This window comes from Scophthalmus maximus, chromosome 18 (genome assembly GCF_022379125.1).
Source record: "Scophthalmus maximus strain ysfricsl-2021 chromosome 18, ASM2237912v1, whole genome shotgun sequence".
NCBI classification, from domain to species: Eukaryota; Metazoa; Chordata; class Actinopteri; order Pleuronectiformes; family Scophthalmidae; genus Scophthalmus; species Scophthalmus maximus.
The window spans coordinates 11,384,831-11,411,925 of record NC_061532.1 but is presented as its reverse complement, the minus strand read 5'-3'; the positions used below and the strand labels follow the sequence as shown (position 1 = coordinate 11,411,925).

Genomic DNA, 27,095 nt, shown 5'->3' with positions numbered 1-27,095 from the left:
ATAAGTTTTATGTATGTATGGTGACAATATAGCTCATTATATCTCTATAAATTTAGTTAGAAATGTGTGGTTTTATGTATGAAAAAAAGAGTTTAAACAAAGATTATAATGGAAATCTCAGAATGGAAATCAATATGAGAGTTGATGGAAAATATGGCACCAGATTCAGGATTAAAAATTGCGTTTATTGACATCTGTGAAAATGTAAATTATTATTATTGTAGATAGTTAGTGTTTCATGTCATCAAGGCTGAAAATGCCGGTCCGAGATATATCTCTCATCCCTAAAAGATACAAGGACTCACAGATTCCAATTAGACAACTTTATTACGCTTATTAATAAACAATTGAAAAAAAGGGGGCGAAACGACCTCAATACATTTAAAGATGGACCTAGGTTCAAATTGTAGTTGCACCCTGATCCCAGCAGAGGTCGACTTTAGCGTTAGAAAAGAGTGGAGGGTGACTCCCTTCGAGCCGTTCAGCCAGCTGAGAGCTGTCGCCTCAACACAGCAGCCGCTTTGACATCAGAGTTGGTTAATTCACCGGAACTTTATGGCCATTAATTTGGCTCAGAATAAAAAATAATTGAAAAAACTTTAAAAATCAATAAATATGTTTATATTTCTCCCCCAGTATTTATGAAAAATGAAATATAGTATGTAAACTAGCCTTGGTATCAGAAGAATATTAACCAATTTGAAAGGCAGAATACTTTTGTTATGATATTGGCATGGTTGCAATTTGACAGATGCTGGTAGAATCATTGTTTAATGTCAGCTGTTTTTCAATAGTTACAATATTTCAACAACATCAAAAAAAAGTTGTATTATTGTCATTAAGTTGAAGGTTGAACGGTTTCAACGTTTTCCATAACTAGGCCATCATGTTGCCTGTATGCTTTGCTTTGCGACTTCTATTCCCCGTCACATTTCTTTTCAAATTCCGACTTCTTTGAACACGTCGTGCCTCGCACGGCCGCACCAGAGCGAGGCCACCTTTCCGGTTTCCCTCCGAGGTGCGGTGAGGTCACTCCCTCCCGACTGTCAGCAGCAGCAGCAGCGGCGCTGTGCGCGGTTCAAACTTACAGTCGCACCGAAGAAACCCCTCCTCTCCCGTCTCCCGGGCCTTTGTGTCAAATACTTTTTTAAAGTGAAGACAGTTCATTTTTTAACAGTGTGCTGAGGTCGACTCTCAGGAATTACCGAGCGTTCTTCGTTGTTTTTTTTGTTGTTGTTGTTCGGAAAGCCGCGGCGGAGGGAAATGTCCAGCTGAGGGTTGTTGGAGAGCCTGAAAACCGCTGGGCCTGCTTCTGTAATGATTGATCAATGCTGCGACAATGGCGCTGAAGGTAGGTCTGACAACTGGCCCCCGGGCGGGCTGCACCGTGTCCCGCGGACTCTGCCGACATCCGCTTGGTGCGTATTATTTACGGGGAAAGTGCGGACTGTGAACTTGTGGAGGCACACCAACGGAGACCGGGCGGGGGGGGGGGGGGGGGGGGGCTACAGGTCCTCGCGTTGGTTCCAACGGTGGAACTAACGTTTCCCTCGACCGTCGGACGCGCGGAGAGGGACAACGGGTCCGTGGCGTGGTTCGCCCGTGTCCCGCGGGACGCCTGCAACGGACGCGTGGCCGTGAAATGTGAATGTGTTCGCTCTACGTGGAAAATGTGTCTCATTGAGAAAGTGTGTCTTGTGACATTTTACTACCTTTCCAGTGCGGGTCATGTCTTCCCCCGTGGGATCATGGGAAATGTAGTTCCATGACGCGGATGGACAGCGCTAAGCGCGAGAGCGATTCTCGTTGGTGGAATTTGGTGTATGAATTTAGGTGATGATGTTTATTGACGCTATTTGATTATTTGACTTACTTTTTGGATCAAGAATATTAGCAGCCTGGGGGGAATATTATGAAATAAATGGCTGAGTCTGAGGCTCCCTTTGATCACAATTGAATCTGTTTGGTTCCAGATTCCTACTCATCAAAGCAAAAACATCCCCTCCAGACAGTTTTTGATATGTATTCAAACATTCAGCAGTTCTCTACTCCAGAATTGGTCCAGTTACCTATTGATTATCTTTTAATCTTTTGTTTATTTGAAGAAGAAGAAAACTGAATCTATTAACATAATTGTTGTTCCTTTTAAAAGTTTAGCTATTAGACATGATATGTTTCCATCGCTACTACAAAGTCCACACGTCTCAGTGGACGTGCTCTGGAGGCCAGAAGTAAAATGATTTCACCACATGACACTAATTGTACCGAGGCTGTGGAGCTGAGACAGTGTCCAGAAACATTTACAGCTATTTTTCCTTAAGGTGTTTCCGCTTTTAGAAACACCCTCTAGCTCCTTTGGTTCTAGGAGGCGGCAGGCTCTGAACTAGGTCTCTGTTCAAGGAAGACCAAATCAAATTCATTCAACTGCTTGATGAACAACGTGAGATAGTCTCACTGTGAATTTGTTGCTGTTTTTATAACACATGACATGTCCTGACTTGGAGAAGACTTTGCAATCCCAATGAATTTGAATAATAAAATGTCAGATAATGAATGAGATGCTATGCCTGAAAATCGATCGTAAAGTGATGTCAAAAGTGAAGATGTACTTTTAGAATAGTTTTTTACTGCTTTAGCGTGGCACCGTTGAATGTGTGTGTCTGCATGTGTGTGTGCGCGCGCGCGTGTGTGTGGACTCTGGGAAGCTGAAGAAAGGGCAGATTATCAGATGTGGGTCATTGTGAGAGGAACTGCAGGCTTCTGTAGTAAACTGAATCAGGTAATGTTATGGTGGTTGTTGTTTTTGTTTTTGGTTGATACTGGTGCCTAGTTAATAGTCAGCATTATGAGCCCACAAGACCTGGCTGTCCTGTTTTACAGTCCCCTTATTTCTTTTATAGGCTCCTCTGAAAAAGTATGTTTTCACACACATGTGTACAAGTATATCTGCATATGCTTAAACAAGTGAACATGCAGTAAGCCTTGTGTGCATTTTTTCCCCCTTGATTTGTGTTCAGGCACAGGTTTTATATGATTTTGCCGCTGAGGCTGGAAACAACGAACTGACGGTGAAAGAAGGCGAGACCGTCACTATCACCAACCAGGTAAATCCATACGTACATTCTTCTACCATCCCTCTATTTACACCGAGAACATGGCGGGTGCCCGATTGCAGTTCACTGTGCCGCTTAGGGATTGTGTTAAGGGGCATTTTCTACTATTGGTCTTGTTTGCATTAGTTGTCTGTTTTGATTTTTCAAACTTCATAATGTTTTGTACACAATGAATAACGAGGTATTGCAATGGTGATTTAAATCTGCATTATCTGATAATTAGGAATTCAATTTTACCTAACTTGTTATCACCACTTACACTGGACACATTGCATAAGGTAGTGTTTCCAGATTATACTTAAAAGTCTTTTTCTCCTGACGTTTATGTTAGAAATAGTTAACTAATTGAGTAGAATGACTTAGCTTGGCATTTTGTAGCCTCTAGTTAAATGTTCATGACGCTCTTCCTCATCACGTTGTTATTGAAAATGACCAAACCAAGTCACATGAACTCAGGCTGTCTATAAACATTGAGTGTCATAAACACATAAGGAGGAGAAAAACAAAGAGAGGGAGTAACGGTGATGTCATTACAGATAGTTGCCAACAGTTTAAAGGTCACTCATTGTGTGCTGACCTACATAGTTTTCTAATCAAAGTCTGTATTAATCCAATCAGGACCCGGATTATCAGGAAAACAGAATCTTTTTTTTCTTCCACTAAATGATCTGACAGTACAGGAATTTGTCCTGTGAGCATTCAGTGTATTTATGGATACTTGGGTAACCTGGTTATTGTTAGGAGTTTAGCTCCAACCTGGATTCCCAAACGACATGTAAACCTGGTTTCTTTAAATGCAATAATCGATTGAGAGTTACACATTTAAAATTACGCAGGTACATTTTCCTTGAGAAACCTTTTCCTCCAGGGTTTCTTCACATTTACATGTTTATATACAAACATTGCATGCAATACTTGTAAGTACTGCTGTGGCTGCAGAGTTACCGGGTCAAAGGGAGAAGCATTGCTTGTATTTATATGCCCTAATATCAAGCTTAATTCTGTTGGAGTTGGCTTCCACAAATAACTAAGAATCTCCTATTCACAGCAGTGAAAACTAGCATTCCAAATGCCTGCAGATGTTTTTTTGAAAGTAGCATAATTTCAAAATAGTGTAGAAAGAAGAGCACCAATCCAATTTCTTTCTAGCAGCATGTAAATGTGGGTTCTAGAGTAATCAGGTTATTTACAATGAAGTCCATTCTCAGATTCCCATTTTAATATAGTGTTTCCCATTCACCTGATTCATGCCTCTGTGCTGGCCTGAACCAAACACAGTCATTCATACTACTGTAACGTGTTGCCTCTCACTCTATTTCAGAGCATTGGAGGCGGATGGATTGAAGCACAGAACTCCAGAGGGGAGGTGGGACTTGTGCCAGAAGACTACATCGAGGTTAGTTAGTAACAGACATCACACGCTCCACATAAACATCTGCTATCACGCTTTGAGGTCAACATGCACAATTTGCACTATTCATATCAGAGTTCAAGCTAATATTTAACATTTAATCCTTTCAATACATATCCCTGTCGACTGCATGCTATGGTGCAGTGGGTCCTTCGCCTAAAAGTGAAATCGCAACAGGATGTGCCTCTGACAGTGTTTTGCTGATTAGGGTGTTTTGTGTCCAGTTTTGTCCAAAAGCCCTGACTTCATCACAGGGGATGTGATTCACTCAGAAGACATTCACAAAGAGACGGATAAAGATTTTGACTAGAAGTAAAGTCCCTGGAGTCTGTTAAACAGTTTCGCCTCACTCTAAACAACACTTACAGCAACGTGTAACATCCATCTGCTTAACTCTGCAAACAAGCTCATGTGGACGTGTGTTTGTCTGACCTTTCATTACCTCTCCTGCTGCCCACTGACTGTTTTTATTCTGTGTCCAAATCATAAAAAGACACTAATGACAAAATCACTTGTAGCTTATGTAACATAATAAAAAACACCAGGACCTACTCTTCATTTCACTTCACTCTACTGGTAAAAAAATAAGATCTGCAAAACCAAACGGATGCTTTACTGAGAAAGAAGCCAAAAGAATAAGGTGTGGTATCTTTTACATTGGCATGCAGATTCAAATATGTAAATTAAAGTGTCACCCACCAGTGCTGTCACATTCTGGATAAAAAGAGAAAGTTAAAGAGCCAGTTTGCAAAGCCAGGAAATGCCAAATAGACACGATCACATAACCACAGAAGAATGTAGCTTTAAAAGTCATCAGATCACTTTGGAGCATGTGGATTATTATATTCTTTTTTCCTAATGGGACTCTTTTTGTCTTTTATCCGTTCGTTTGTAGTTCAGTAAGCCGCTTCCATCGTTTTCAGGAGCAGGAACCACAGCACCTACTCCGAGTGTAGGAAATGTTGCCTCTGCTGACCTGTCATTCTTTGATGCCTATGCTCCCGCATCAGCACCTGCACAAACCCAGGTAATGCACTCGCTTGATGAAGGTCTGGGTTTATTAAACTCATAACAAAAGACCAGTTCTGGGGAAGTGTGTGTAAATGTATACAGTAATGCTTTGCACAGCCCACCTGCCATGTTTCCATTCTCTCACTAAAAAAGCATGTGTGATGCTGAAGAAAAAGCAGAAGTCGGCGATGACGTCCGTGCAGCTTGTGTGAAACCACCCCCCACCCCCCCTCCCGAGATGAAGAAGTGAGAGCAGATGCTGAGGAAGATTGTCACTCTAGTCATTTATATCTGAAGCAGGTCTTTAGCTCTTGTAAAACAGAATGGAGACTAAATAAGGCCCGTTGGATTTATTTTTTTTTGGCCAGCAAGCAGGAAGTTCCACGAAAATGAGTGTACTGTTGGGTCAGTAGAAATTTGCACGGTAACAGGCTGAGTCAAGGAAAGACAGGAAATGTGTCAGCCGCCCTCCCTCTTTCTTTATTTCTCTCTCCATCTCACTCACACACACACACACACACACACACACACTTTAACCCATCCCGTTAACCCATCCCGTTAGCTGGCCCTTTGTGATATTGTCACCTTTTTTTCCCCTCAAGGTGGATGCTGGGGGCTTGAGTCCCCAGCCGGATACCCCTGACACCCCAGTTTCCCCCTATCCCTCGTCCCCTGATGAGGTAACCGCCACTTGTGGGTGGTGGGCGTGGCCAGAGGCATGAACCCCCCCCCCCGCCCCCCCTCTCTGATTTACCCCCATCCTCCTCCTCCTCCTCCTAGAGCCTGAAGAAAGCATGATCTCATCTTCTCCATCCACCTCATACCAAAACAGAAAAACAATGATGACACTCACGAGTCACCAATCAGCACCTACATCCTTCCTCTATATGAATCAGCACAATAGTGAAAATGTTTATCTTATCACACATGCATTTACTCCAGATCGTGATGAGAATCTAATGAATATCAATAATGATCTCTTTTTAAAGATGTCATCTTGACTGACTTTGGAATATGCTATTAAGAGTGATTACAGTGATGTTCCTCACTGCACTAATGTGTCAATTTGTCACTGTCATTGTGACAATCATTTTTTTTTACATGTGAATGTGCATTACACTGTGTACTTAGTGACCCTGCACTAGTTCTGTGTTCAGACAGCTCAATGTCTGGTTAGCATCAAGCTAACTGCAACCCACAAAGGACAAACACATACTCTGCTGCATGCAAGTGTGCAAAAATGGCATGTAGTTGCATTTTCAGCCTACAGGTATTGTAAAAAAAAAAATAGTGTGTATGGACTTGAGAATGGTAGTCTTTGTTCTTTATTCTTTTTTTAAAAAAATGTAATATTTCGTATCATTTGGATATTTCTAGTTGCTGCATGTGCTATGAGGCATTTGTTTTACACCACAAACTACAGTGTCACCATCAAGTTGATTGACTATACTGTATGTTAACAGACTCTCTGTTAGAGGCCTGCTCTGCATTGTGTGTTTGAAAAAGCATGTTTGTTTTAAGACTACTGTCAGCTCCTTATTAAACAGACTCCAAACTAGGCTGGACACCACTCGACTGTTTTCTCTCTCTCTTCTCTCCCTCTCCTCACTCGACCTGTTGTTTCATCGCTCACATCCTCTCTCTGTCTTTTCCAGGCGAGTAACGGTAATGATCCCTGGTCGGTGTGGAACACGGACCCCTCGGGGGGCGCCAACAACAACAACTGGGCATCAAATCCGGAGGGCACCCAGACTGGGAAGAGTGCTGCTGACCCCTGGGGCTCTGTATCGCAGGGCCACCCTCAGGCTTACCAGGGTCCAGGTGAGGTTGACACGATGTTTGAAACAAATTATGTGTTAGTACAATTACATTAATGCCTATGATCTTAGGTCATTTTTAAATTGTAAGGTCCGTACTTGTGATTGTACTTCCCTTTACTGAGCTACTATACAAAACCACAGAATTTTTGAATCAGGAAATAAAAACTATGCGGTATACACTATTCTAAAGTGTCTCTGCTTCCTCTTCAAGTGGCCATATTTGTTTTCTGTTTAAGTTTAATGAAATCTCAGATTTGCAAAGTAGCAAATATAACAAATCCAAACAAATGTAGTGCTTCAAAGAAAGTTATGGAGACTACGTATCATAATGTCTTAATGTAGTTGGAGGCAAGGGAAGCTCTCAGCTTTTGGAGTTATTATCTAATTAAACATTTTTGCTGTCTGTTTGCTTACAAAAATGTAAATGTGGGGACAATGTAGAATTTGAGGCTGCGGTCGACCAGGTTGTTCTGGAAGGACGAGACTTACTGCTGATCCTAATTCATCAAATAATCCAAATATGAAATATCGTGTGACACTACACTGCAACACGGTTAGATTAACTGCTTAGTCACACATCAGAATCAGCTTTCTGTTGGTCTGCTTGTTTGGATGTTTCTGGTACACATCCTGGATAAATGTTTTTAATACCAAAATCCAGTTCCGTAGTTAAAAGTCTCTGTAACATGGAAGCAACTATGATAAGTGTCACAAGATGGTTTAAAAAATATGTAAAAAGTTGTGCAAATATGTCTAATGCCCCCGCCTTTCTTTTAAAATATTGAACAAACAACTCGTGTTCGACAAGATTATACAACCCACTTTTCACAGAGTGAAATATAGGTCAAGTAGTTCTTTCAAATAATACTGAAATTCAGCTTCTTTGAAGGACCAGATGGGGTTTGTATCATGGATCAGCATGAGAAATTGTCTTGATATTCAGTTTTCCTGAGTATAAAGATCTTACACTTACTGAAATACCTTGAGGATATACAGTAAACTCTCCAATGTGGAACTCCATCAGTTGTTATTTGCAAATGCTGTTTCACCCAGTCTCGTCTGCATAGATGCTCATGTCATCATTCTGTTTTTGCCAGACGATGGAAACGTTCGCCTCACCGTGCATGACTCAGAGGGATAAATTAACTTGACCTGATTTTTGAATTCTCCAGTTGTTTTTTAAAAAAGAGAACAGAGGGGATAAACGGAGAGAAGCGAGGAATTAACTGTCTTTTCCTCTCTTTCTCTCTGGCCAAAGACATCTACCCATACCCTTACCTTATCGATTACACAGGTATCCTGTGCATTGCCTGGTGAAAGATTTTTCCTAATGTTTGTGTGTGGACTCATAAAGACAGATGGCTTCTGGCAAATTTTAAGGAAATGATTTGCATTTGTAAAAGCATGTGTGTGACGCATTTTTTGGTGTTGAGAACAATGTTTGTTACCGCTGTTTTATCTCTACTATGATAAGTGGGATATTGCCAGTTGTGTCTGAGCTCTGAAGTTGAAGAGGAGTGCGACTGGATTGTATTTTTTTATCCGATACGTGCGATGTGTTTGTGACGTCAAACAACCTCAAATCACTGACATCTCTCAGACTATGTTATGGTTGGTAGTGTTTAATAATCTTCTTGTGTCACAAGAAAAAGACAAAACAAAAAGTCAGATGGCAGTAACAACAGACAAGAACTAGAAGTTTGCTGAGACAGCGCATACCTCCGTCAGGCCTAGTGTCAATTGTCGCCATGTTAAATAAACTGAGAGGAAATAGATCAGCCAGTTTATCTGGATCGGCTCCAAAAGTTATTGGTTTCTTCCTTGGGCCATCCCCTCATCCCTCCACAAAATTTCATTGCGATCAGTTCTATGTTTTTTGAGTAATCTTGCTGATTAACAAACAGACAAATAAATGGCAGTGAAATGTAACCTGCATGGACTTTGACAGGTGATTTATTAACTTAACTTTGTGCTTTGTTTGTAAGTTTTTTCAAAATTTTAAAACCTTTTATCCCTGAAAATTAGGTTCTCACAAACTCCCAATTCTGGTTGCAATTTTGACTAAAAGTGTTGTTATTGCATTTTGGCTTTTTTTGGGGCAGGTGTAATGCAGCAATACGCTCAATACAATAACTTATTTCCTCACCTGCTTGTCGTGTATGTGTTAAAATATTTTCTCAGATTGTCTGTCTTGGATTTAGTGGCATCAAGGAATAGAAATTGAGAATTGGTTCCACGTAAGAACTAGCTCGAAACTGTTGGCTACTGATTTCTCTAAGATGTATCTGCTGTGTGAAAGCATGGACCTAACACAAGGATGCATGTTCTCAGCTTTCATAAGAAACTAGAGCTGTGGAAGAAATTAAATCTTTGAACACATTTGGCTTCCAAACAAGGCCAAAGTTGCCCTCACACATTTCGTGATGTACATTTAATGCCATGTAATTTAAGAGATGCAGTGTATTTGAACGCTTATAGGCCACAAGACCTCAAGCACTAATGCATCCATTACCTCTGGAAAATCTTCCCAATCTGATGTTTAGGACCACAGAGTAAAGCTAAAGAAGTAAAGAAATAAGAAAACCTATATAAAGAAATAGACAGTACAATATGTTCCCATTTCATCTACATGAATTATTGACTCATTCTGCATCCGTGTGTGTGTGTGTGTGTGTGTGTGTGTGTGTGTGTGTGTGTGTGTGTGTGTGTGTGTGTGTGTGTGTGTGTGTGTGTGTGTGTGTGTGTGTGTGTGTGTGTGTGTGTGTGTGTGTGTGTGTGTGTGTGTGTGTGTGTGTGTGTGTGTGACCTCAGGAGCAGAAGACGATGAGTGGGATGACGAGTGGGATGACGTGAAGTCCAGCGGTGGTTACGCCGAGTCAGAATCTGGAGACGGTGGAGCGATGCAGAGAGGCGGAGCTCAGGGAAGTTCAATGAAAATCTCCCTCAACAAGTAAGTGTTCTTTTGAAACATGAGGATTTTGTGTGCTATGGTTGTGTTGATGGTTCTAAAATCTTTGTGATCACTGGGTTTGGCACAAAAATGCAAAAATATTGTGATTCATTTTATAAATGGTTAGTTGTTTAGATTAAACTGAGCTTTGAGTTTGCCTTGAACAATAATCTCAAGGTGAAAGGTGTTCAGCCTTTTCAGAGTTTCTTACTTCCAGTAATTTAACCTCTCACACAGAAGGCTTCCTTGAGCAACATCTTCAGACTGCTCTCTGTCAGAGTTTGACAGACTTTCATCACTTTTCAAACTTTGCCTATTCTCATTGAGCAGGTTCCCGGGGTTCTCTAAATCTGGACCCGATCTCTACCTCCTGTGCAAGCAGCTTGCTAAAGGCAAAGAAAGGCTCCTGATCTACGTAGGTTAAGTATTTGTGCTAGTTGTATGCAATATAACATCATATATCTTTACTTGTTATATCCTTTTTAGTGTTACAGTAATTATGTATTCTTCATGTTACTAAAATAACTTAACTAATAACTAATCATTTTGTAAATAATGGACCTGGAGTGATAGATGTTAGATATAATCTTCCTACAGTGTATTGAGGTGTATTACAGCATGGTTTGACATGATTTCCTATATTCTCCCCGCTCAAACTGATTTTATGGCATAAGAGGAGCAGTTTTCTAAACCTCGAATGTTTCATGCTTAGATGGGAGAAGTCGGTCCCGTGTGGTCTTACCCAGAAACTCAGCTCGACTGTGTAGTGGCTGATCCCAAGAAAGGCACAAAGATGTATGGCCTCAAGAGCTACATTGAGTACCAAGTTACACCCAATGTAAGTATCAAGAAGTTTCCTTTTAATGTTGTTTTTTAAACTGGAGATTATACACTGTTCAGCACCAAAGCATTTTAATGAGGCCATCTGAAGATACATATCTCCCTTCTCCTCCAAAGCTTACTTAAAACTTTAATAGTGCACATGACTTGCAGTATCTATAACTCCATGTTACTGGTTTGCAGACCACAAACCGACCTGTCAATCACAGATACAAGCACTTTGATTGGCTGTACGAGCGTCTCCTGGACAAATTTGGGTCAGCCATCCCCATCCCCGCTCTACCAGACAAGCAGGTGACAGGTCAGTGCCGAGACACATCTTTTTTTAAGAAAGAAGATCAACATTGCTGAATTTGACATGTGAATTTAATCGGTTCATCGTTCGCCTCGCTCTATTCCAGGGCGCTTTGAGGAGGAGTTTATTAAGATGCGTATGGAGCGGTTGCAGGGCTGGATGACCAGGATGTGCAGGCACCCGATCGTTTCCAGCAGTGATGTTTTCCAGCTTTTCCTCACCTACAAGGACGAGAAGGTTTGCTATGTCTCTTCCTCCTTCTCCCAGCTGTTCTTGATTGTGTGCATTTAAAGAGGATTGAAAGTGCCTGCCTTCATTATCGAAATCATCTATTCTGTGAAAGATTTTATCTAACTTTCAATGGGGAGAGTGAAGAACTAAGATGAAACTGGTTTTACTGAAAGTTTGCTTTATTGTTTTTTTGTGTAATTAAAATGAGTGAGGGATTTTTGTGCAGGACTGGAAGATGGGGAAGAGAAAAGCAGAGAAGGACGAGACAGTTGGAGTTATGATCTTCTCCACAATAGAACCTGAAGCAACGGACCTAGATCCTGTAGAAGTGTGAGTTAAAACATTGCAATCCACAGCTCAAAAATGGAAGTGAAGCTACTGCCTTGGTGTTAATGCACTGCTCCAGTAACCGTGTACTGAATGTCTCGCACATGTGCTCCCCGTCCTCAGGGAACAGAAGTGTGAGCAGTTCAGCAGGTTCACTAAAGCCATGGATGACGGGGTGAAGGAAATTCTCACAGTGGGAAATGAGCACTGGAAGAGATGTACAGGCCGTACGTACAGTACAGTATGCACTGCGCTGAAGCAAAATTTATGTTTTACCCCACACAGGCCACACATTTCACTTTGTGCTGTAATTACTGTTTATATTACAGTAAAAATCATCTGATCATTATGTTTGGTATTGTGTCAACTTAGAAACTTTATTCACACAGTGTGTTTGTGTGTGTGTGTGTGTGTGTGTGTGTGTGTCTTTGTCCATGTTTGGTTTCTTCCCCTCCACAGCTCTGCCAAAAGAGTACCAGAGAATTGGCAAAGCCTTCCAAAACCTGTCCTCAGTCTTCACCAGCAGCGGATACCAAGGTAATGAAATACAAATATTATTTTAGAGCCTTCTGCTCTGCATTTTCCCACTTGCAGGCATTTTTCAATTTGTGTCACTTTGCTGTCTTTGTTAACTCCTTCGGAAGATTGCTGTAATCCTACGTATGTTATGATCACAACGGAACAGCAGATGCAGTTCACTGCTGTATGTAGTCTTTAGTCATTATGTGGCAATATGTTTTTGAATGGAATTGAAAAACAAGTTCTCTTTTAAGAAACAGAATGATGACATATGTTAATCCCTCAGGTGAGTCAACCCTCACCGACGCCATGACAGAAGCAGGGAAGACGTACGAGGAGATCGCTCAGATGGTCGCAGAGCAGGTAAGGTTTGACTTGTCATGAAATACTGTCATCTCACCGCTAGGGCTGTCACGATATTACAATATTGACGAATTACTGAATTTGTGTTGATATATCACATAATATCTAATATTGTATGGTGATCATCGTCCATTTGCACAATCCTAGTCGATAATACTATTTTGATGATAATTCCTTTGCCAAAATGAGATATACACACACTAAACAATGTCAAAGATGAAATGGACCCCCAAACTTTTTATATTGACTTTGGCATAATATCCTTATCGTGAATTATTTTGACCACTATACACATTACATTTCCATCTCCACCTGACCTACTTTTTTTTTTTTTTTAAGTTGTTTAATGTTAAGATATGACTCAAATTGTGAACTTTTATCTCGCAATAATGTTGAATTGTCTGGATCTGGATCCCTCCCGAAATTTAGTCACCTGTTATCATGGCAAATATTTATCTCTGATAAAAAAGAATCATGCAAATTCATTTTTAACTTTTTGAGAGATCCTGCCAACACACAAACGGAACCAGTCACATAACCTCGTTGGCAGAGGAAGTTACTGCTTGTCCAAAAGTTATTGTTTCCGTATTCAGTTTTCTTCTCGTGGTTATTCTTTATGAATATTTCCTTCATGTTCAGGTCTTACTCTCACCCTAACAGCCATTATTACAGTGTTCAAGCCTGAATTATCTAGCAGATCCTGTCGTGGGTGTTTGACACAGTGCTCGTTTCTCTTCAGAAACGATGCAGTGGAGCAGGACTGTCCAACCTCTGGTGCCCAAAAGTTTATTTTGGGCATTTTTATCAGTCACATTGTTGTCTCAGTTCACAACATCTCACACAATCTGTGAACATTTCCTGCCGGCAGTCAGTGTTTACATCCTAGCCCTGGTGTTTTCAATGACCCCTTTGACCCGGCGTCCTGCTCGCGCAGTCTGTATCTGTAGAGGAAGAAGTAATGGCAAACTTAGCTCTAGTATTATTTTTTTTATCTTGTTTTGCGGCTCAGCTTATTCTCTCTAGTCTGATCAGTGTGGTATGTTTTTATTTGAAACTTGGGCTTCTTTTTTATGTCCCAGCAGCGAGGGAGGGTGATTCACCTGGTAAGCATGTGCTGACACTTCATCAGAGCTCCTGTGGAGTTGTCAGCTTAAGAATTTAGAATTATGACTTAATATCTGGACATGGATTCATGTCAGGAGCCAAACGTTTTTTCTATTATCTACTACCTTATCTGTTGTTTCATCCCCAGATGCTGAATAGAGCCTTCCTTTGTACATAACTCAAATGACATATTGTTTCCCTGTGTCCTTCTTAATCAGTATCAAATCTGCGTATTATTTCCTCTTCTGGTTTTGACTTTGTCATTTTTGTCCCAAATTTAGATGCTCGCTTGAGTCTCATTTATCTTTTTTCTTGCTTTGTTTTGCTCCTTTTCCAGCCCAAAAAAGACCTCCACTTCCTCATGGAGACCAACAATGAGTACAAGGGTCTTCTTGGATGCTTCCCGGACACCATTGGAGTCCATAAGGTACATCAGGAAATATTGTCACGATAGTTCTATTAGATAACAAATTAAATGGGATGTGTCTATTTCCTAATCTTCTTAAAAAGACAAGTGGTTCTGCAGCCCTAAGCTTTTACCAAGAGGAAATCTACCCCTTAGCTTAATTAAAACTGTTAGGTGTTAACTGTTTTGCAGCTTACTGAACCAGCTGACAAAGCTAACATTAGCTTGCCCATCTAGAGTGAAGACTAAACTAGGTATTGGGATATATATACATATATACACACACATCTGACCTGAAACTTGATCAAAATGAAAATAAATTTAGAAATAGCTGGAGGAGAGACAAAATACAGAGAACATGTACAAACATTATTATTAACATATCGAGCTGTCATTTAGCTTCTTTTATTATTTACTGTTTTTTTCTATGCTTGCAGGCTGCAATAGACAAGGTGAAGGAGGGCGACAAGCTGGTGGCCACCAGTAAAATTACGGCTCACGACAAAGTGACCATGGCTAAACGAGTCAGCACGATGTCTTACTCTTTACAAGGTACCAGACTCCCTCAGCCACAGGCACTGAAGTAGCGCAGTTTATCATGAAAGCGTTGCCTGATCTCAGTTCTCTCTCTCCCCTTTTTTTATCTTATGTTTTTTTGTCTCAGCTGAGATGAACCACTTCCATAGCAACCGTATCTATGACTACAACAGGGTCATGCAGTTGTACCTGGAGGAGCAAGTCAAGTTTTACGAGACGGTAAAGGCCTTTTTATCGACCATCTCTCACAATGAATTAGAGTCTTTCCCAGCCCGTCCTCTTTGTTGCCTTAATACCTGGGGAGCAGCTGCATAATGTCAGGATACTAAACCATCTCGACCTCCCTCTGAGTTTGTATTCATGTTACTTTTTCTTCCTCTGAATCCCCAGATTGCTGAAAAGCTGAGACAAGCACACAGTCAATTCACTACGATGTGAAAATCCTCCAGTCTCCCACTACAAGACAAGAAGAGTCAGCTCAACACCCAAAATATATCTTTTCTATTCAGCATTCTTTTTCCCCTCCCTTTAATTTAATTTTCACTTCTCCCTTTGTTTTGCTCTTACCTCATTGCCCTCTTTACTGCTCGTACCAACAGCCCATCGTGTTACATTTGTCCACTGTGCTCAGAAGTTTCTGATCGGTTTCTGAAAAAGGTTTGGCACTAGGGTTTTTTGGGGGGAGGGGTCAGCAATGAGAGCAGAACGAGACACACATCCTGTCCTCAGCCCGATATCCAGAGACTGTGACACATGAAGCAAGCATCCGAGTTACAGCTTGTGGCCGCACATGAGTTTTCCTCATTTTATGAGTCATACTACAGAGTTGTTGTTTTTTTCATGATTCAAGCCCACTTTTGTATGTGTAGGTGCTCACATTATTTTAAAGCAATAAAAAAAAAAAAGGTAAATTATCTACACGTAGCAAAACCGTATTGAGCATAAAAACCAAAGACTTTCTCCGTCCTGTCAGTACGGACATCTGGGGAGAGGAATTTTAAAGGTAGGTTTGACAGCATATCCGAGCTTTACTTTATGTTTCTCAGCCAGAGTTTAATTTGACTTTATTAAAGGGTAGCATATTAGTAGAAGTGGAGTATTCCTGTAAAAATTCAAATTTGTCGGAAGAGTTGGCGAAGGCCGTGTGTGCGCGTGTGTGTGCGTGCGTGTGTGTGTGTCCACTGCTGGCAGTGCCAAATTCTCTTTCATCCTGCCCTTACTTAAAAGCTGACGGGAAGCTCCACCTCCTTCCTGACTTGCCCCTCTGGAGGAATATAGAAAAAAGGTAATTTTTCACACCTCACAGCCCCCCCTCCTCCTGCGAACTATGATACTGCAGTTTACATTTCGGGACAGAAGACAAAACGAAGGATAAATGATTCTCAGGTTGGGGTTCAATATTTTAAGCTTTCAAGCCAAACGTCAGTGAATCAACACCTTTGTGCAGATGCTGCCAAACATGATTATTTTCTCCCCGGTTCTGAAGAATATTTTTGACCAGATTATGTCATTTTATACATGGATTATGTCATGTATGCAGTTTTTTCTCTTTTGTTTTTCACTGCCCAGTTTTCAATCACTAATCTAATCTTGTTCACTCTTGTTTTCTTGTCACTTAATACATGAAATATACAAAAAATATATATATATATATTCTGTTGGACCTATATGGTGCTTCTTGTCATTGAGATACTATTTTATGTATAAAATTTTCAGTACAGTGCAACTCAGAGAGGAGCAAAAATTCCATTTGATTTATTAAACAATGATTTGTATTCATTGAGACTTAATTAATTTGGTGTGTGTGCGCGCATGTTAAAGAAACCTCAATAATGTTCTCTGTGTCGTTCAAAGTGTCAAACGCACATTATGCATTCACTGACTTCCTCACAGTAAACCCCTATTTCCCACCAGCAGATTCTTGCGTGGAGATGGATAGGAATGAGAATGAGCCTGGGCGAAGGGTCAAAGAGTGTGTTTGTGCAGTGGAGGAAGTGAAAGAGCCCATTTTACCCCACGCTCAGCTCTCGCTGGCTTCAGGTGCAGCTGGACGCATTGGCCGCACAAAGCCAACAGGCGAGGAGATCACGGCCCTGTGTGTTTGGGGCTTTAGTGGAGCTGCACTCATTTGAAAATTAAAACAACAAATCTTGTTAAAACCCTGGTACTTTTAAAGTAGAGTTTAAATTGAACTGATCACAACTGTCAGCGTGTTATTCTGTCAGCCTAAAGACATTTACTCTGCCCCAACACATGCCTGCTATTTTGACACAAACCCGCTAGTATGTTAAAAGGTCTGTGGAGTGTAAGTAACACACTTCTCACCTCCTACTGGCTGCCACAGACGAACCGGAGTGTGTAAACTCGATGTTAAGAGTTATCTATAATTTCAAGCTGCTGGTCAGATAATTTTTGGGGTCTTTTCGACCATTGAACCATTCTGTCTATGTGAAACAGTATCCTCTCTGACACGTGGTATTTGTGGCGTTTATTGTACAGCACATGTATGTGTACACGACTTCTCCTCTCTGAGCTTAAACAGTGAGACAGTAGCACTTGTCAAAGGTTTGGGGTCTAATACAATTATGTCATGACTTATTTAACAGCATTAATACACTTAGAATTTCAATGAAAATGTACACTTGATTAAATTCATAGTTGGCTGACATTCAGAATAAATGTAAAACAGCATAATATAGATATAAGATGCACGTGCACAAGAATCGCATAAACATTCGAGTGAACATGTCTCCTCTCAGTGCCGAGACAATGTCAAGAAATCATACAAAATCTGCTGTTTTGTTTTGGCTGAGTTAATATTAGTGTCGAGTGTGAAACTAAAGGTACAAAATAGAAGTACAAAACGAGGAAGAACTCACTTCCCATGCAGTTCAAAGTTTTGTTTCCAAAAATATGCTGCAGAAAATCAGGTCCATGTGTTTTGAGCTTGTCAAGCATACCAGCCATAGATGCTTATGCGGTCACTTTGAAAAACTTCAAATCGGCAGAAGACTTTTGGTCTGTAGGTTAACTAACTACAAAATCTGTTGTCGACATAATTGGCATTTCAGCTTTTTCAGTAAAAACATCATTGGATGTCACCACCAACGTGGCGTCCAATGGTGCGTCGTTTCATCACCAAGTGTTGGTGCCGCAGCCAAACCGTTGTCGGGGCGACCGCAGTTCATGGTGACAAACGGTTTCGGAAGCTGCGTGGTCGGATCATCATGCTGACCTTTCGTAGAGAGTAATAGTCCGAGTCTCTCCAGGAGTGCCAAACGATCCCGTCGGGACCCAGCGGCCCCCGGCCTTTGGGGCTGTATTTGCCTCCCTGCGGTCATTGTAGAAAGCAGTCGGTACTCTCATGACTTTAAAAATGTTTCAAGTGAGCGTCAATCTGTGTGCACTTACCCTGTAGTAGACACCGTTGAGGTTGGCGTAGAAGCACTGGTTGTACCACCAACCACCATGGGAGATCTCAGCGCAGATGTTCCCACTGTCTGGTGTACTGAAGCCCTGCTTGTCGTGGTACCAGCTGAAGGAGTCCTGCGCCGAGCCGCTGAAGCCTGACACGTGCAGACGGTACTGGTGCTCCTCATCCTCCACACTGCACACAAACACAACAGAAGTTACACGAGAGGGTACAGATGCTGTGCGTGTGTCTCCAACTGGCCCTGATGACACTGACCTGAAGCTCTGGTACAGGGCGTGTTTGTACTTGTTGCTCCAGTCCTCCAGGTTTATGCGGAGGCTGTAGTCCCCCTGGGTGCTCAGGTCGTGTATGTGGTCGTTGCCCAGCCAGAACTCCGAGTGAAGGTCACCAAAGCCGTCCCTGTAGTCCCTCCAGCTGCGGTCGAAGCTCACCGAGCCGTCAACCCGCCGCTGGATCACAGTCCAGCCACCACCTGAGGCGGAAACAAGACAACATGGCAGTGGGGGAGGATGTCTCACGAGCTCATCTCTGCTCATCTGAGCGCCACAGGTCAGCGACACATTACTCAGGGCCACCAAAGTACAACTCTGGCTTTTCAGCATAGTAGCTCGAGCAAAGCCATATTTCTGGACCAGGTTTATTTTCTCCATGTACATGACTCACCATCTGTGTCCATATCGCAGTAAACCTCCACGGCCATGCCTGCCAGTGATGGCACCACAGTGTAGAGACCCGATCTCCTCACTCCGTTGTAGTAGATAGAGGCACAATCTATGGGACAGTTCTTCGCATGCTGCATCCCTGAGGGAAGAGTGGAAGGGCCACAGGTCAGAGGGGGAGTAAATCAATCGGCAGAGTTTGGCTCCCTCTGCTGGGAGATCATAGCATGTGAGTTTTTTGCAAACTCACCTGGGTGCAGGGCCTCTTGGGCACTCATGAGGGGGTTGGGACGGACGAGGTTCATCATACAGCCAGGGCTTGTTTTGACTTTACTCACCAAAAGTGTCAGATTGTGGACCTGGTTCTGAACAGAGAGACAAAACCGTTCAGCCGTTAACAAGAACCACCCTTTGCTTCATTTAGGGAAATGCCTTTAACGCTCACTGAAGGTGAAATAGTCGCAGTTAGGATAAGGAGAGCGGAGCAGTGTACCTGTAGCTCCAAGATAAGAGTGCCCTGCAGGTGCAGCAGGGTGGTGGCTTCAGCATAGTGCACGTCCAGCTCATGAAACCGCTGCTCCAAGGAGATGTTCAAATGGTGTCTCTCTTCGCTCTGTCATCATCCACATTAACACAAATACACAAAAGTATAATGACTGATTTTGAACATCGTGCACTGATTTAGTTTTTCTTTTAGCCACTGTTTGCTTTTGCAGCATTGGTGCATTGCAGAGATTACTGCATCAGAAATCCCCCGCCCTGCAGATGTGGCATTCTAGGACATTCAACATGGGTTGTTCATTCAGTGATTTGAATGTTTGTTGCTTGTCTCTTCTATTTGGCACGATTGAAAAGTGTAGTTGCAAATGTGGCCTCATTGTCTTATGTTCTGAAATGTCACAAAAAATCGATGTTAAAAAAACCCCAAAAACAGCCTAATCACAAAGGATACCAGGGTGGAGCGGCCCCCAATGAAACCCTCTAAGACCACACAACTGACAGCACACATTTGCCAGTCTACACGTACGCACACATTAAAACTCAAACATGCAACGTCTGCTGCTGCTCTCAGGACAGAAAGGACGCCTCCTCCGCTCTGAAACTCAGACAGCGTGTGGTCTATTCCTAGCCTGGACGTGGAGGATAACACTAACTCCCATTACCACAAACCCTGGAGCCCTCTCCCCTGCCCTCTTCTAATGTACATCACATGAGCGCTCCCTGCCATCCACCTGTGGCCACCGGCCGACCGGGCGCTCCAGCCGGGAGTCTCTGTTTGTGTACAGGCTCACAGCGCCTGAGACGCATGAGGCAACACGTGGAAGAGTAGGAGGCTAATCCTGTTAGTGACTAAGGTCAAGGACATGCCGGGGGGGGGCGGGGGGGGGGAGGCCAGCCTGATGTCCCAGGCTACACATTACAGTGCAGAAGTGAGGAATGAGTTTCCTCCACTAAAACACAGCACAGCTGTCAGACTAGAACAGTCTTGTTGAAGTGGGAGCACATTTCGAATGCAGCCACATTCGAGGCTTTTCAAATGTAAGTCTAGTCCGAAAGAGTACTGAGCAGAGGAAATATAAAAATGAAGTCGATATTTATCCAAAAGTCTGGCTGTGAAATTAGTTATTTAAAACCACGTTCAAGAGCACAAAAAGTTTACTTCAAAAATGAGATCTGTTGCAAGTCAAATAAAAAGTAGCCTGTCACATAGAGAGAGAGAGAGAGAGAGAGAGAGAGAGAGAGAGAGAGAGAGAGAGAGAGAGAGTCTCCAGGGAGACTATAGCAAGTCCTCAAATCAGTTGAAAGGATTGTTACCGATAGTTGACCCAGGTCTGCTAAGTCAATATGGAGATCTCACCTGCAGCTCGAGGACTTTGATGCGGTGACGGTGGTTCCTCAGCTCCTCCTGCAGCTCAGAGATTGTCTCCTTCAGTGCCACAATCTGCTGTTTCCGCTCCTCGTTCTCGTGCAGCCAGTAGGAAACCTCGTCCGTGCAGCGGAACATATCGGGGCACCTCTGCTCGTCCAGCTGAGGCAGCGTGGCCACCAGCCGACACATCCCGTTCTCCATCAGCTGTTCGATGATCAAGTGTTTGTGGTCAGAAACAAGCAAACAAAAAAACATATTTGTCTCCATTGGGATTGAAAAAAAAAAAAATACTTACAGGCTTCAAATCAGTAAATTGAACTTTCTAGCTGACCGGAAAGATTTTATTTTTCATCGCAGGACTTCACAGTCTGATTCCCAATTTTAATTTTGATATTCCACCTTTTATCTTAACATTTTTGCTCACAGGTTATTGAATGAAAGGGCGAGTAGTTTTTTGTTTCAATTTAAAATAACTTGGAAAGGGATGAAGATTGTTACTGTAACAGTGGTGTAAGCAGTGAATGGCATCAAATAAGGGTCATACATTTTCAAACATACAAAGTAAAAGATGGAAAAAGTTCACACACTGCAGTTATATGTTGCCTCATTGCATTCACAATGTATCTGAATTTGATTCACAGCTGCAGAAATGTTGCGCACTTGTGTTAAAACGTTTTATGTACAGAGATATGATTTGCACATTGAAAAAACTTTTTTGGGCATGGAGAAATATTTTGTTCGTGTGTGATTGGAATTTTTGTTGGTATATTTTCAATAGGGAGATTTCACAACGCCTGAGAGACGGACACTGACATTTCTTATTTTTTGCATCTGACACTGAAGTTACAAGCTATAAGCTGCGAGTTACAAGCACAAATTTTGGCTCTGTTATAACGCCTGAGCTGACAAGCCAATCAGCATGTCGCCCACTGACCAGCCAATCAGGAAGATCAGAAACGGTCCCACAGCTACTGTACTGTATCTCTGAACTATCCGCTCAACAAATCACACACATTTAGCTATTCTATGTAATAACACTTTGCTTTGGAGCCCTCCATGCATGGGGAGGCCCATCTCCCATTTTGAAAACATGTGGCCTACACTGGTGATCTGCCATAATAACACCATAACTAATACGATAAATAATGTATTTTTTTAAATCAAGATCTCTTATTTTCTTTAGAAATATGATTTACTAGTAAAGAAAAATGGAACTGAATGTGAACATTATCAGAGATCCCACCTACACTTAGACTAATCATTTCTAGAGATTGGTTTGTTTAGGAAGAGGGCTTACTCAGCACAAATTAGAGACACTGGATTATTTGAAAGCCTCCATTCATTTTATTGGGGAAACAAATCCTAAAAAATTTTGAACATCAAAATCAGTGGCGTTATGAGAAATTAGAAACGGCAACGAGTGGAAGATCATACACTGAGACTGCAGCTTGTGCCGGGAATCCAAGCAGTTACCTGGTTGGAGTACTCCCCACACTGGGAACCCCCGCCATTGCGGGTGGTAGTGTTAAAGTTGTCTGCTTTGGCCTCCGGTAGCAGCACGATGAGGACACAGAGAGCGGAGCACACGCTCCAGCCAGCTCGGTCGGTTAAGGACAGGAGAGTCATTGTTGGCACCCGGGTTAGGCCGTCCCTATTTTGGGTGTGAGAGCAGGGGTGAGACTCCAGTGTGTATCGGGCTCTGCTGGCTCTTCCTGCAGGGTGAACAACAAGGAAACATATGTTATTATTTTACTACTTTCCTAGAGCTTTGTCTCATTAATGAAGATATGAGGACAACTTTAAGGACACAAAGTCACGCTCCTTCTCTTTGCCTTAGTTTGACTAATGAGACAAATTTAGGAAAGTGAGATTAAAGTAACTCAATCCCCTCATTCTATACTGAGCTGGATTAGGAGTTTTCATTGTTTTCTAACTTTCTACAGCATACTCAGTACCGTGCTACAACAAACAGGACATAATGTGGTACCATTCTCTCGTGCAAATATATACTTTGAGTCTCCTGTGGGGGGAACAAAGACTTTTATTGTTCCCCTGTAGCACCTGTTGAAGTGCTGGTGTACTCACCCCAGTTACAGACCATCTCCAACCCCTCTCCATTCCGGGTGGAGGAGTTTTCCCCATTTCCTTCTTCCCCTTTTTCTCTGTATTTCTTCCTGAATAATTTGCTCTCTCACTCTGTGTGCTTCATGCTCATCTACTGTCGTTCTCTCCCCCTCTCTCTCTCTCTCTCTCTCTCTCTCTCTCTCTCTCTCTCGTTCCTTTCTCTCTCTCTCTCTCTCTCTCTCTGTATAGGTATCTTAGTCCCATAATCCACCTCTAAGAGGATTCACCGTAACTACAGGATGGAGAGAGGCAGACAAATAGGGAAGCAGTTCAAAAAATGAGTGAGACACTAGAGGAAATGCTGAAAAAAGGTGTATTTTTATATTTCTTTATATCTACAGGTGTCTAAGAATGTTATGACAAATACATATTCGAAAATCTATTATTTAATATAATATTGTACATAATGTATATTTATGTATTTGTATTTGAAATTAGCCGTCAGCAAGAAATATCCATGTTTCCTTGGATGAAACTGTTCCATCTTTGTACATCTTGGTTCTAAAGCTTTGAGATTTGAAGTGATTATGGATTTTGGACAACTGACAGAAAAAAGGGAGAAGGTGTAGTTTTCTGCAAGAGAGTCCGATTTAAAACAAAGATATATATCAGAAAAGGAAGTATGGAGTCTTTGAATTGCTTGGGAGTTTTTAAGCACATACAGTATATCACATACATCAGCAAAACACTCACGTACAGTTAATAAGAATCACGTACGCACAATAATCCTGATCAAAGCTAGACGTGATGAAGGCTGATCATAGTGGGAGACAGAGGAGAGGGCTGCTGATTCTATTACAGCAGCCGATCCATCTCTTTCCATCGTTATACCTACAACTATGGCTCTTAAAAGTTTCTGATGACAGCCCCGTTATATTATGTCTTTCTTTAGGCACAATTATAATGAAACTCGTATAAGATCCCCAAACCAGCTGTCTGTACTGTCAGTGTACAACATTGATCTGCCCGAGGCGTCTTTCTCACACACTGCTTTGTACTTGCACTTGTTATTTTCAAAGGATTCAAGTGTCAAACAGGCTCAGGATTCAGCACATTGTACACCAATAGTGCAGTTTTAATTTTGCTTTTGTACTGTAATCTTAATACATTAAGGTTAATAATATGGATATAGATGTATTACATATAAGCTCTCAGGAATGTAAACCCATATTAAATGTTTTGCAGATCACAGTAAGATAGCTGTGCTGTATGCCTCTGAGAGGAACCATGCACGTAAGGCCACATGGTGGCACCACATCCCAACTTAATTACCTGATGGTCTTGACAGTAGCAAAGTGGAACCTTCCCACTGATGTGCCTCTGAGAAACAACACAAGCCGCAATATGGCTCGAGTGAATTGCATGAAAAGAAAGGAATGAATTTGCTTTTATTGATACATTAAAATTTTCAACTACCCATTCATTTAACATTAAGAACATTTGTCAAACGGATATAAATAGAAAGGTGACGTTTAACCGTTCATTTGACTTATATTTCCACCAGCTGCTGCAAAGCTGAACTGATTATTTATATATTATGTTAAAACCGTCTGATACAGCCATGTGGAATGACTCTATGTCAGCGACAACTTGATGAAACACTGTTGACACTATTTCTTGCATTTCAAGCGATTCACCTTCATAAATTATTCAGGAGAAAAACATTTGTTACTATGTTAATTTTGTGTGTTTTTTAACCACATGCTGACATCGAGCGCGACATGACAGTTTGACACGATGGATGGCAGGTAATGTTTTTAGAAGGTGACAGGGGGTGATGTCACTTGCGTTGCAAACATGATGCAGGAGCGACATGAATTGAGTTCAGGAGCATATGATTAGAGTTTGAACTGTTCTAGCCTGTCTCTCTACTGACTCTGCCGAAAGGTTAACTGCCTGCTTTGAAATGAAAGACCAGTCATGTGTAACTAAGCGGCAAATGTCCATCACACAGGGTGAAATAACTGTTACTAAGGACAAAGCAGCTGTTGCACTATACACCGAGGAGAAATGAGGATGTAGCAATCTGTGACACTCTGGGTTTGATATAGGCTTGCAGAGCCACGGCTGATTCCTGTAAAAGAAACTAATTCATGAATAAATTGTGAGCCTGTGTGTGTGGGAGAGAGAAAGAAAGGAGAGCAGCCAAACAAAATCCCATGTCAAATCCTTTGATCGGACACAGCTTGCTCTATATTTTCTGAATGAGTAGCACAAACCCTTCTCACCGTGAGAAACACCTACAGCTCCAGGATCTACAGAGAATAGATTGATTAGGCTTATAGAATTCATGTTATCTCTCAAACAGATGAATGATATTATTAACAATATGGGAATCTCACATGCCATATCTTATGTTGCCTTAACACATCATCATACTTCAACCTAACATCTGCAATACGATCTGTGCTTTTGGATTTCAACTGAACGATGAAACTGATCTTATATGATTGACAGTATGCATACTGACTTAAAAAACATATCAATATTAAATTTGATTTCACTTTTGAAACATACTACACCCTGGAAATCAGTGGGATGGAGTAGATTGAATTCACACTCCTTGATTCCTCAACTGCTTCTTGCACTTCCACAAAAGCAGAATGTAAAACTGTCTTGATTGTCATAAAGACAGGAAGTGAAGCCTACAGCCTAATTGCGTCTGCTGCTGCACTTACATAAGATACTCTCCCTGCACCACATGCGCCCTTTACATCATTAGCATGTACAGTTGCCAGCGCTCTGCTCACTATTTTTGGCTGCGCGCCTGCTGCCACACCACTAACCAGAGAGCTTTACTGCTGCTGTTCATGATCTAGCCTTTCATAAGCCTCCCCTCCAGAGTCGGGGATCCATTGTTAACACTCAAACTCAACTGCTGCGCTGAGCTATGGTGTTTCCTCTCGGGGCGTGGCGAGGTCAGAGCCTGGATGGCAAACATTAATGCTGCCCATATTCTACATCCGCACAATAATCCAATTCATGTGAGCTGGTGGGCTCTGCTGCATACAAAACACATGAAATGTGAGCCTGTCCATAAATTCATCTGCCAAGACTAATAACGACTAAGTGTCCGTTTGCCCTGAGAATATGGCCGCTATTAGGATATTAACACGCAGCCTCCTCAACCCCGTGCCCCCCGCGCTCCACAACTAAATATGAACACTGTATTTGTGTGTATGTTCGACAGATAAAGCAACTGAAGGCTTTACAAATGTGCAAATCCAAAATTACGGTGAATTTACAACCAAAAATGTAACCAAGTTGAATATTCTTCTTATTTTAGGGTTAGGGTTGTCTAGGTGTAAAGGTTCTTCCTACTGATAAATGACCCATCACGCCAGAGGGGATGACTGATAAGCCACGTGTGCATTGACCCACACAGTTCTCCGCATGACAATGAACTTTAGTTTTATGTCTTTAAGAAACATTGCATGAATTTCGCATCTCCAGGGCAGTTTGATTCCAGAAATAAATGGCTAGCTCTCTCTGAACCGACGTCGTTGAAAAATAGAGCAGGGGGTTCAGGGCTAGGGGTGAGACGCTGACATTTTCTGGAGAGAAACGACGTGATAAGGTTCTCATTAGCAACAGAGAGAGAGAGAGGAGAGAAGGTGCTTTTAAAGTGTGCTTCAAAACGTCTGAATGTACAGGACCGACATCTTCCCAGTCACATTGCTCCGGGGACCGGATGAATATTTCAAGATGCATGAATTAATGCATAAGAGTCACCAGCACTGTGACCTGCAGGCTTAACCTATACGGCTTTTCAACAAGATTGTGTCATCAAAGCCTGCGTTTAACATAAATCACAAGTCGGGTCGTCAGTCGGGTGACGCACAAAGTGCAGTGAGAGCTCATTGCAGCCGTTGAGCATCCACATCTACCAATCAATCGATATCAATCAGTATGCATCATGTATCTGCACCGGTCTCTGGACGGATATTCATTCGGCGCACATGCATGCCTGGCAGTTCCGTACTGTATCCATCAGATTTCAGTGTGTCTCTCTCTCTCTCTCTCTGTCTCTGTCTCTCCCTCTCGAGAGAAACAGCTATAGATTTCAAGACAAAGTCAGAATG

At 42.0% G+C, this 27,095-nt stretch overlaps 2 protein-coding genes and 1 long non-coding RNA gene across 5 annotated transcripts; 2 read left to right on the top strand and 1 right to left on the bottom strand.

The window, feature by feature from the left end:
- The first annotated feature begins 1,016 nt into the window (after positions 1–1,016).
- On the top strand, positions 1,017–16,706 carry snx9b (sorting nexin 9b). Of its 2 annotated transcripts, XM_035617476.2 has the most exons (19): positions 1,017–1,351; positions 3,018–3,104; positions 4,435–4,509; positions 5,420–5,551; positions 6,138–6,215; positions 7,191–7,356; positions 10,167–10,305; positions 10,636–10,720; positions 11,018–11,143; positions 11,329–11,446; positions 11,547–11,677; positions 11,898–12,001; positions 12,122–12,225; positions 12,458–12,535; positions 12,804–12,880; positions 14,322–14,411; positions 14,828–14,942; positions 15,055–15,146; positions 15,318–16,706. In XM_035617476.2, the coding sequence occupies exons 1-19, from the start codon at positions 1,340–1,342 to the stop codon at positions 15,363–15,365; spliced, it is 1,857 nt and encodes a 618-aa protein (XP_035473369.1). In that variant the 5' UTR covers positions 1,017–1,339; the 3' UTR covers positions 15,366–16,706. The 2 variants fall into 2 exon arrangements, with proteins under 2 accessions (XP_035473369.1, XP_035473370.1); XM_035617477.2 differs by lacking the exon at positions 6,138–6,215 and having other exon boundaries at positions 1,019–1,351.
- Positions 16,707–17,248: 542 nt separating this feature from the next.
- On the bottom strand, positions 17,249–23,117 carry si:ch211-203k16.3 (angiopoietin-related protein 7). Of its 2 annotated transcripts, XM_035617479.2 has the most exons (9): positions 22,975–23,117; positions 22,363–22,601; positions 20,878–21,093; positions 19,513–19,632; positions 19,270–19,384; positions 19,024–19,161; positions 18,616–18,832; positions 18,339–18,534; positions 17,249–18,258 (listed from the first exon to the last, which is right to left on the bottom strand). In XM_035617479.2, the coding sequence occupies exons 1-9, from the start codon at positions 22,988–22,990 to the stop codon at positions 18,112–18,114; spliced, it is 1,404 nt and encodes a 467-aa protein (XP_035473372.1). In that variant the 5' UTR covers positions 22,991–23,117; the 3' UTR covers positions 17,249–18,111. The 2 variants fall into 2 exon arrangements, with proteins under 2 accessions (XP_035473372.1, XP_035473371.1); XM_035617478.2 differs by having other exon boundaries at positions 18,339–18,832.
- On the top strand, positions 18,369–23,587 carry LOC118290105. Its single transcript, XR_004786343.1, has 3 exons — positions 18,369–18,509; positions 18,633–18,909; positions 23,203–23,587. It is a non-coding gene; the product is annotated as an uncharacterized LOC118290105 (long non-coding RNA).
- Positions 23,588–27,095: the final 3,508 nt, after the last annotated feature.

Bases quoted from the DNA above. Each gene is read 5' to 3' on its own strand.
- snx9b (XM_035617476.2), top strand. The intron at 12,536-12,803 runs GTAATGAAATAC...TTAATCCCTCAG, and splicing joins CACCAGCAGCGGATACCAAG to GTGAGTCAACCCTCACCGAC. The intron at 15,147-15,317 runs GTAAAGGCCTTT...CTGAATCCCCAG, and splicing joins AAGTCAAGTTTTACGAGACG to ATTGCTGAAAAGCTGAGACA.
- si:ch211-203k16.3 (XM_035617478.2), bottom strand. The intron at 19,633-20,877 runs GTGAGATCTCCA...GGATGATGACAG, and splicing joins TCAAAGTCCTCGAGCTGCAG to AGCGAAGAGAGACACCATTT. The intron at 19,385-19,512 runs GTACACTGCTCC...CTCTCTGTTCAG, and splicing joins CTCTTATCTTGGAGCTACAG to AACCAGGTCCACAATCTGAC.